Source organism: Notolepis coatsorum (assembly GCF_963971535.1).
Source record: "Notolepis coatsorum genome assembly, chromosome: 5".
Classification (NCBI taxonomy): domain Eukaryota; kingdom Metazoa; phylum Chordata; class Actinopteri; order Aulopiformes; family Paralepididae; genus Notolepis; species Notolepis coatsorum.
The window spans coordinates 16,082,004-16,093,450 of NC_140169.1; the positions used below are offsets into that span (position 1 = coordinate 16,082,004).

The 11,447-nt window shown below is 42.3% G+C and overlaps 1 protein-coding gene across 1 annotated transcript in view; it reads right to left on the reverse strand.

The window, feature by feature from the left end:
* Positions 1-11,447, reverse strand: part of parp4 (poly (ADP-ribose) polymerase family, member 4) — a 92,417-nt gene that overhangs the window by 16,329 nt on the left and 64,641 nt on the right. The window contains exons 31-33 of the mRNA XM_084314022.1: positions 8,703-8,843; positions 7,612-7,653; positions 227-310 (exon numbers count right to left, since the gene is read on the reverse strand). Coding sequence (XP_084170148.1) covers positions 227-310; positions 7,612-7,653; positions 8,703-8,843 — 267 coding nt within the window. The remainder of the gene's footprint in view (positions 1-226; positions 311-7,611; positions 7,654-8,702; positions 8,844-11,447) is intronic.

An 11,447-nucleotide genomic window follows, 5' to 3' on the forward strand; every position in this document is an offset into this window, starting at 1 on the left:
TGTGTGTGTTGTTGTGTATATGAACATGTGTGTGTGCTGGACAATATGCCAATTGTACCAATCCGGAAACCAGCAATTAGATGAACTAAGGTGTCTTCTTTGTGTGTGTGTGTGTGTGTGTGTGTGTGTGTGTGTGTGTGTGTGTGTGTGTGTGTGTGTGTGTGTGTGTGTGTGTGTGTGTGTGTGTGTGTGTGTGTGTGTGTGCGTGCGTGTGTGCGTGTCTTACCGTGCCCTTGGTCTTTTGCAGCTCAGTGGTGGACAGGCCCAGACTGGCCATCGGGAGCACCGGGAGTTTTCCCGGTGGCCTGGCCTGCACAGATAAAAAAAAAATTATATAAATATTTTTTATTATTATTATTTTTTGACAGGCCATTGTTTCTAGTTGTGGCGGCGCGATAGTTAGATAACCTAGGTGGGTGGGGAACAACCAGGATTTCACTGTCTGCAACAGAGTTGGAGAACTATCTGACTCTCTCCCTCTCGCGGCTCACACACACACAAATGGAGCCGTGCTGCCGCTTGTGATTGGTGGAGGCGGGACCAGGCGATACAACTGATTGACAGCGGAGGCGGCGAATGGAATGGCAGATGGCACTCTGCAGAATAACAGCCAGGCAGTGAGCCAGGTAGTGAGGGACTCGGGAGAGATACAGTAGAGCGAAAGTCAATTAACGTTGATGTCAAGATGGACAGTGGAAGAAAGAGAAAGGGTGGAAGAGAGAGGGATAAAACAAATAAAAAGGCCCTTACAGGAGATGCTGCTAAATCCGGCAACATTTATCAAATGTTTTCTTGCACCAAGGTCAAGGAACCAGCAGGTTAGTTTAATGTTATTTTTACTGTATTTATTTACTGTATATTTTATTCCATTTTTATTCTATTTTACTCTACTCTTATCCTAGGTAACTTGATTTGTTTTGTTTTATTATTCTAATTCGTGACCTGTTCTGTCTAAATGTTTAAATGTTGAGCGATTTGCAGTGTCAAATTTCCCACGGGATAATAAAAGTATTTCTATCTTCTATCTATCTATCTACAGTATCTATCTTCAAACATGTGGATGTTAGCTAGCTAACGTTACCATGCAATGCATCATCTCCCCTGTCAAAAGCCCAATGTTAAATCTGCCAAGAAACAAATAAATAATTTAACCCTTGTGTCTGAAAACTAAGTGTTATACTCTTACCATATTAGGGGACTAAATTGAAAAACGCCATAAAAAGATTATATCCTATGTTGAAATAATTTCCCACTTTTCCATAAATATTTTATTCAACTTCAGATTCAAAATGAAATACTCCCACTTTTCTGAAAGGAGTTGTTAAATCTGACATTACAAAAAACAATATGTGGTGGTTATGATCGGGGCTGAAGTTGAATAAACAATTTATGAAAGAGAAAGATTACACACCTTTGCCACATATATTGGCTACAAACATAATCACTGCAAAGTTATTAAGAAAAATAAGAATCTGATCAGACACAAGGGTTAAGTTGTTGTTCCCTTTCTAATTTCCTCAAAAACATCTAGTCTAGTTAATGTGATCAATATTATTTGACAATTGATGCTTTTTGTTGGAAATTTCAGTCAGTGAGCTCATACTTTGAGCTCATTTTATAGTTAAAATGATTGAGACAACGCAATCTTCTGTCTTTGTTGTGCATGCATGCGTGTGCTCACCACACGCGATACATGTGTCACTATTCTGGCAGTGGCTACTGTTATTATAGTATTGTAATGAAAGGTCTGTTATTTAATGTTTGTGTAAAGGGCTATTTTAACTGTTGATGGGTAGTGCATCAGTAAAGTGAATATGGTATTGTGCTCTTGCTCTGTTTGAATAGGTGGAGAGAGTGGCTAACGTTAGGTTATGACTATAACCAAGTTCTGTTAGTATAGCGATGCTCGGCGTCACTCTCTGCACTGTCCTCGCACACGTGCACACGCACTGAATAAAGACCAAAATGTACCTTTAATCCCAATATTTGTCTGACCACACCCCTATCAGCTTACCCATATAAGCAGGGGTGGGGCCACCCACTCGCCTCCTTCCCAAGCTTTCACCACAAGGCGAGATCAAGGGCTGCAGCGGCGTCGGACGCCGAGCGTCGCTATACTAACAGAACTTGGTTATAGTCATAACCTAACGTTCTGTATCGTATTAGCTCTCGCTCAGCGTCACTCTCTGCACAAGGGAGGCCGAGCGAGAGCCATCGGCCGACAAATACACCCCGCTGAAAGCCCCCCACAACCATCAGAACAGGGAGGGCCGAGCCCCCCCGACCCACCCTAATGGAGGGCACCCCCCCTATTGGGGCTTCACGGGAGGGCGACGAACCCGACCGTGCGAAGAGGCACTCAAGCAACTCAATGCACAGGGTGAGCAGACGTGGCTTGACCCCACGACTACACACACGCACAACCCGCATGCCACCCGGGAACGAACGGAGGAAACAACCTCGTTACTGCCCCCAGAATCACGGGGTCAAGGGCAAACCCAACCCCGTGGCAAGGCCGTAGCAGCGGAGCGCGAAGGAAGACCCAGACCCACCAAAGGGACTGGACCCCCTGGAATGGGGGCCCGGAGAAGTCCATGATGCCAGCATCAAGACCCCACCAGGTGGGCACTTAGTGACCCCGCCCCCCACATCGCCAGCGTATTCGGACAAAGGCCCCTCAGCCGAGCGGGCCCTGTCCCCCCAATAGTACACCGCCTGGCACACTGACCCTGCAGAACAGGCAGTCAGCATGGCCGTAAGCACACAAAAAAGGTTAACCAACGGAAGCAGGCAGCGCACCGGGGAAAAACCAGGCAACAGGCTATTAACCCTAGCCTGGAGACTGCGGACGAGACAGGCGCCAGAGGGGACAGCTGAACACAGCCGCACCGGCGGAAGGAGCGTAAGCTGGTGGTGTTGCATGACCAAGCCTCCATTTAAAACCCCCACCCAGAGGGGTTGAGGCAGAGAAGGCTGACACGATTGGCAGACGTCATGAACGTGCAGGGGCACCCTCAAACGGTGAACCCGGGAGTTGACACTGCTCCAACACACCAGGGAATCAACCACCTTGGTGTTACCCAATGCGGTGGTTGTTCATATAACCCCTCAAGAAAAAACTCCAAAACACACCTGCGGGTATACACCGGCTATACCGCAGTACAAGTGTTTCAGTTTTTCAAAAAAGGGTTAACCCAGGCCTACGGGTCGACGAAACATTACTTCGGACCGGGCCCGGCGATACGGGAAGCACAGGGTCACCAGAGGAGGTCAAAGACCACCCCAACAGGCCCCTCTTCGCCATGCGTGAGAGAGGAGCGAAAAAGAATGGAGAACCAGCCCCTAAGCACACCGTACTTGGTATTCCCAGGCGGTCTCCCAACCAAGTACTAACCAGGACCAACCTGTGTAGCGGCCGAGATCCGACGAGATCGAGCGTGTACAGGTTGGCATGGCCGTAAGCCATTACGACAGTGCTGAGTAAAAACGTACCCAACCAGGGTCTCCATAGCGCTTAACCCTGTGACACCCGGACCGACCTGGCATTTTTCCCCCTGAAAAAAGCCCAAGTCCCTCAGGGTACCAGAACAGCAGATCTGCATCCCCGGCGGACAACGGGTTCAACTGATCCGGACCAGCGTGACCAGAACCAGTCCTGTGCCCTAACCACGCCGACATGCCTACTCCAGGAGAAAGGGCAGATATGCGTGTTGATCTTAACATGAAAAGAAGGCGCCACCCAGATGTTCGGGCGAACCGCGCCCGGTGGCCCACCCCCAGGGCGTGAGACCCCTCTACATATGTTCAGATCCATTCCGTCATCATCCCCCAGACATGAACGAGAATCCGTCGATAACCAACCTCCATCCCAGTTGCTCTATAAAAACGCCGTTTTAACCTCAAGCAAACAAGGCGTGCCAGTCAGTCGCCTGTTTACAGCGAGCTAGCACTATACGTGCGTCGGGACACACCCACATCAACGAACAGGCTATTTAGACCTGTCATTGAATCCCCAAGGCGCCCAGGGGAACGACAAGAGGGGTGTGACACTTCCTAACTCCAACTCTTTTTTAATAGAAAAGAAGGAAGCACCAACAGTATGTATCCCAGTCTACACAGCCGGGGGTAAAAAATGTTCACATTTTTACATCCCACCACCCTCCCATAGGAAGGAGACGGGAATCCCCAGAGAGACTTCCCACGCAAGCTGTACAGATTGAAAAGAATATATTGCACCTTGAGCCATGTAAAAAATTGGTTTTAGGGCTCTCCGGGGAAGAGGCACTGAACCCATACACACTCAATAATCGAATTGAATCGAATACATACACAATAGAATAGGACACCTTCTAGAGGGTCCACTCACTTTGACAATCTGAGGAGGAGGCTCTGTACTCTGATGGAGGCTCCCTCACATGGAAGGAGGAGTCCGAACTCACCGAATAGGCGCTTGGTGAGGAGGAGCCCTGACCACCCCCCCGATACAGATCCATCACATGGACCTGAACAGCACACGGAAGTCCTACCAACAGAGACGCGCACGGTGACGTACTCTATGGCGGGGGAATTTCTGCGGTGCACACGCCCAATATCCCAGGCCGTGGTACCAGGAAACTCCCCCCCCCCACCCCGTAACGTGCCGAACCGCAACGTGACAGGAACCTTGAAGGACAGGGGGTGTACCCCTGACCAACAGAAAAAAGGGGGAGAGGAAAGGTTACCAGTTCACCCCTTTACAACCCCACACCCATGATACGATGTAATGACAAAAAGAGAATATGACACAGTCATAGTCAGCTCTATGAAGCGTTTGACAGCTTCACACAGCGCATGAGCTAACCTGCTATCTGATTTTTACTAAGGAAAAAACACAGAATAGAGAGGGCTCTCTAAGAGCCCCGGTCCAACTCACACATGTGCTTCTGTGGCCAGTCCAACCCAGTTGTAGGTCACATGACACACACAACCCATCATCACCTACAAAAAATGGCAAAAACACTCTACAGAGGAACGCCGTTTTTCATAATGAGAGAATACATAATTCTCGATTAGTATCGGCCACAGGCCTTGCTAAGCACACACGAAAGCGACCAAACAATCTTTTCTTTTAGGAAAATAAAGTTTCTCCAGCAGTCTTAGCACAACCTCAGCAATCAAGCTAAGGGTTACATCGCATCCCTACCACACAAAGACACAATGTAGTGCAACAACATGTCTGATAGGAGGATGAAAAAGTCCCCAGGGAACCGGAGGGAAAACACAATCCTCCTACTTTACCCTTAATACGGCCAGTTAAAACAGGAAAACCTGTTAATATGTGAACACACTGTTCATTGTCATCACAGGCTGAGAAAAGAAAATTCTTTACTCATTTGTCACTAAGCATAGCTTCATAGGTTAGTTACCCCTTAGTTGTGAGTACACGGTACATATAAACACACATGATGTTTCTCACACAACCAGATCATTTTCACATCTGTAACAACAACCCGATTTGCACGGAGAAGCTAATTACCAGTGACAAGACAATTCACACAAAACTCGCGTTGTATCCTAAATGTATTGCAGCAACACACGTTTTTGGAAAACAGCGTTATTTACAAAACATGTAGAAGGTAAAGCCAGAAGACGCGTATAAGGTCTGGCAGCAGTCCTGTGTTGTTCGAACTGGGCAGCGTCGCCGCACCAACCCGTCGTTACGGTCCCCTTTGTTGACGCAGGCTTTGCCGTCCTGGCCCAGGGCAGGTTCGACGAACATCCTCTGTCAAAGATGACGTCGTAGTAAAGAGTGTTTAAAACATTTTATAATCAAAGCACGTTCAACAGAGTAGCATTAAGCTAACGGCCGCTCCAACCGTCGGTCGCTACTGCCCCTGCCCGCGAGACGGCGAGCGAACGGTGCACGCGACCAGAGGGGAGCTCGCGGCGGCGCGCGAGGAGCCGGAGCTACCCCGCGCTGGGCCTTGGCCGATAGCAGCAAGCTAACGTTTCCTAGTGATCACAGCAAGCTAGCGCCGCAGCTAACAGCTGACTGGCTAACAGTAGGCCCAACATATGTAGGCCACGCAGTGATCACAGCAGGCTAACACCGCAGCTAACAGCTGACTGGCTAACCGTAAGCTAAGCAGCTATCACCTGAACTTGTACACAATGATAGAACACTCACCCAGACAGGCCGCCGTTCTGAAACCCTCCTCACTTTTTAAGAGAAAAGAGAAACAAGATGTCAACACAGCTTTACAACGGTGATTTTACCAACACCCGACGGAGCCAGCACAACACCCAAACTGGCCTGTGTAGCTGACTTGAACATAGATCTTCCGCTATCGAACATCTATGCCCATATCTCCTCGTGAAGGAATACTCTCATTTGGATATGAAAGAAGGGGCTACACGGTGACAGAAGAGATATCCACTCGTCCAGAAAACACAGGGATCACCAGTGTTAATGGTCGCGGCCCACTAGTTAAAACTATAATGGGCTTCAGACCAAGGTCTTCTGTCGCCTAAGAGGCTGAACAAAGGACCCTAGCCTGGGGCCGGTTTTCATAAACATTGTCAATTAGCCCCCATAGCACTAACAGACAAGTGGAGCCTGCCAGCAAAACATAACTCACCAAAACCAGGAACCCACCGCTTCTCACAACAGCGGCGCGTCCTACAGCCCAGCTGTGCCTTTACCGCAACCAGCACACAGCAAGGACTGCAGTTGGAAAAGCATGTAGCGGCGCAAACTCCCAATACGAAAACCGGTGGAGGATTTTTAGAATGATCATCATCTTCCAGACACTCCAGTACGAAGACAATATCGCCGTATTTTCTCGAAAATAGTGAGAGAGAAAATAAAGATATGATGTCAACGTATCCTTGTTTTCCAACTCTTCTCCTACTTCTTCTTCCATCACATCACGTCAAGTGTGGGGATCTACCGAGGCACTTCTTCCTTGTGGTGAAAGCGAGAAGGAGGCGAGTGGGTGGCCCCACCCCTGCTTATATGGGTAAGCTGATAGGGGTGTGGTCAGACAAATATTGGGATTAAAGGTACATTGTGGTCTTTATTCAGTGCGTGTGCACGTGTGCGAGGACAGTGCAGAGAGTGACGCCGAGCGAGAGCTAATACGATACAGAACTGTATTCTAATAATAAATAGAAAAATATGTTGTGCTCTTGCTTTTTTCTTTTTGAAGGTGGAGAGAGTAGCATTGCTAGTGCCACAACAGTTTTATTTGAGGTTCATAACAGTACATTGTACTAAGCAATTGTTGGCTCATTAGTTTGTGATTCACATGCACTAAAATTCACCAGAAGTCTTTGTAACAAACATTTTCCCGGTGGGGGCCCCGCTTAAAAAGTGGCCTGACTGGGGCTATATTTTGCGCTATATATGTATGAATTATTTTCCCAGTCCGGCCCTGGTGGTGGACACCATCGTTTTGATCTCCTGACCACTCAGGTTGCCAAGAAGAGTGGCCTATATACACACAGATATTGAGGGATTATTACTAACACAATTGTGGTTTCCTGTTTCAGTGTTAGAGACAACAGTTAATGTGTTAATGCTTTAATGTGAAATATGACATTACATAGACGTACATCCATTCTGTAACTAACCTTAGCCTTGACTGTGTGTAGTAGCCTGGCTGCCTGGAATTTCTAAATTAATGAGTGAATGGAGAACAAAAGCAAAGGGATGATTAAAATATATTCCCTTAGAATCAATGGAGCTTCATTCAATGGTCAGAATAGCAGCTTCTGAGAGAAGACCTTCTGAGAACAATGCTCATTACTTTAAAATCTCTATAGGGCTGGATTTAATTAGGTTCTTATTTTTATTGATTTTTATTATTTTGGCAATACATACAATTATATAATATATATATATATATTGGTGCTGTCAATAGATTTTTTTTTTTTTTACTAATTAATCTCACAATTTTCTGTAATTAATCTAGATTAATCTAGATTAAAATTGCATTTTTCTACTTAAGAACGAAGCTTGTAACAGATATTTACTTGAGTAAAATCATGGAATTAATGTAAAATCAACACAAAGAAAGTATATTTAGATTCAAAGACTATTTTAATAACTTTCTTTGAATACAGTTTCTCTCCTGTGAAATACAAATGTTCAACAAAACCATCAACATTGACTCAGCTAGACCTCTTTCTTATATCCGCGGCGCTAACAGAAATAAAAACAAGCCAGGCCTATGTTAAAGTGCAGATTGGCTTAGAGGACGATAATGTCTTGTATGAACTACCAGTAATATAAATCATATTAACAACAAAAATGTGTTCCATCTTCATGTCAGAGGATTTTCAAATAGTGCATGAGTCAATGCAAAAAAAGAACAAGCAAATAGACTGCTGAAAGTTCAGAACGTTGAAAATTTTTCACTCCATAGATTAATCTAGATAAAAAATGTTTAACGCTTTAAATCATTTAAATTAATCTCCAAAGTTAAAGCATTAATTTTGACAGCCCTAATATATATATATATATTAATAGATAATATATATATATATATATATATATATATATATATATATATATATATATATATATATATATATATATATATATATATATATATATATATATATATATATATATATATATATATATATATATAGATATTAATAGATAATTAATAGATTAATCTATGGAGTGTAAAATGTTATATATATATATATATATATACCAGGTCATCTTCTTCCCAATCCAAATCCTCTTCATCTTCTTGGTCTGTGTCTATCCAGCTGAGGTATGGAAGGAAGTCCACGTCTTCCTCTGCGATTAACTTGGGAACATCAGTAATCCCGTTTTCAGGATGATCTGAATCCTGAGACATGGGAGATGAGGTTGGATTATGGATTAATAATAGGTAGGGATGTCCCGATCCGATCACGTGATTTTCAGAAGATCGGGATAAAAAAAAAAAAAAAAAAAAAAAAAAAAATTATTCAACAAACATGACCATGTTCAAGTTCAAGTTCAAGTTCTTTAATAGTTGTCATACAGAAGTACAGAATACTTTCATACAAAATGCTTCTTACTGTTTCGCTCCAGAGACTGTGCTAGACAAGATAGTATCAAATAACATAATAACATAATATAGCATGAATTTAGAAGAAGAAAATGAGGTCACAGTGTTCACGTCTTAAACTCATACTGAGGCCTTAGTTTTGGTTTTAAATTGCATATCATCATTCATTTATTTATTGTCACACAGAGCAGAAGAATTTTGCCAAAACAAACGCATTTCCTTTGATTTAATTATACATCCGCATTTCATTGTATACTTGTTGTATGCCGTGACAAATAAAACTCTTGACACCGTGAAATCAAATAATTTGACCAATTCATAAAAGAGACTAGAAAATATGGGGGGGGGGGCAATAATATAAGGAAAATATTAGGAGTAAAGGTAGCTTCCTGTTAGAGATGTTTGACAGTGGAACGTCGTCCAACTCTCTGCGTGGGAGTGTGAGTGTGGATCTGTTGTCACAAGGTGGCACTAAGTGGTTGTATTCAGAGTGTTCGTTCGTGAACCTGTTCTGGTTCAAGGGTCTGAAGTTGGTCTGGTAGCCAAGGCTGCTAGTGTTCCAGAGCACAGAGTTATCTTGCATCTGTCATTATGCTACGTCAACATTCCACTATTTATTGTTGTATCAAACGGGGAGGAAAGACTGTCAGGTTTTAAACTGTGTCTCAAAAAAGGACACGCAAGTACAGAGCACCACAAATGTAGTACATTTAGTGCAACATCGAATTTGAGATTCCCATTGTATAATATATACAGTATTATAGTATAGTATAGTATAGTATAGTATAGTATAGTATAGTATAGTATAGTATAGTATAGTATAGTATAGTATAGTCATAAGAGCTGGAAAATAGAAACGTATTGGTGTGGGCTAAAGGAAGGATCGTTGTCCTACTCTAATGAGTAGAAAAACTAAACAAACAGGGTAATATACAATGGAATAACATTTATGAATGATTGAATGATTTTATTTTATTTCTGTCTTTTTTTTTTTTTTTTTCAAAGCATAGAACTTCCAAAAAAATTTAATTACCGAAAAGGTGTAGGCTGAAGCCGAGGCTTATAATTGCCTAATATACCCTTTTTACATTACATTACACTATTTACATTACATTACACTATTTACACAAAAAAATTAAATACAAAAAATAAACATAATTTAGTATATCATTTAGCAAAGGTTACAAACATTTCATAGTTTTATGTACAAAACATATACACATTTATTTATGTTTTTTTTATACTTATATATATATATATATATATATATATATATATATATATATATATATATGTGTTTTTCTTTTTTCTTTTTCCCTTTGTCACTATTTGAACACAGCTATGTTATAGATAAAATATAACTAGGATAATAATGAGGTTTTATATTTATGCATCACCTTATATTTGAGTAATTTCTTAAAAGCATGTAGCGAACTACACATTTTTACTTCTTTGTCAAAGCTATTCCATAATTTTGCCCCTTTAACAGATATACATCGACTTTTTATATTTGTCCGATATTGAATACACAAGTTCCCCTATGTCTATATCGGCTCTCTCTAGTCTGGAACAACTCCTGAATGCAACTTGGAAGTGAGTGCTTATGTGCTTTCTATTGCAGTGCTAAGATCGACAAGATTTTCCAATTTTAAGGCATTTGATTTAATAAAGAGTGCGTTTGTCGGTTCATAGTAATCAGCTTGATTCACAATTCTTATGTCTTTCTTCTGCATTATGAACATTTGGTTAGTGTTTGTTTTATGTGTTCCCCCAACCCCATACCTTGAATTGAATTGAATTGAAAAGTTTATTAACAGATTGCAGAATGGGTACAGTACCGTACAGCTCAATACATACAATTGTTAAGAGGATGCAGACCTGAGAAAGACTTTCGTCTTGTTTCTATCAGGGTCCCCTCATAACCAGGGTCCCCCCATAACCACACAGTAGGTTATGTATGGAACTATGTGTTCCCCCAATCCCCATACCTCCACACAGTAGGTTATGTATGGAACTATGTGTACCCCCATACCTCCACACAGTAGGTTATGTATGGAACTATGTGTTCCCCCATACCTCCACACAGTAGGTTATGTCTGGAACTATGAGCGAACAGTACAACAAATGGAGTGAGTTCTTGTTTAAGATATATTTCATTTTATATAATATTGCAATGGTTTTGGATATTTTTCTTTTTACGTGTTTTATATGTGATTTCCAGTTTAATCATCAATTGTCAATCCCAATTTTTTTTTTCATACACACGTTCAATTTCAACATCATCAATCATTAGTTTCACCTGATTATTAGTTTTTCGATTGCCAAAAATGATATACCGTAGTTTGTTTTGTTTAGATTAAGTGACAACTTATTTATGTCAAACCACTTTTTTAGTGATCT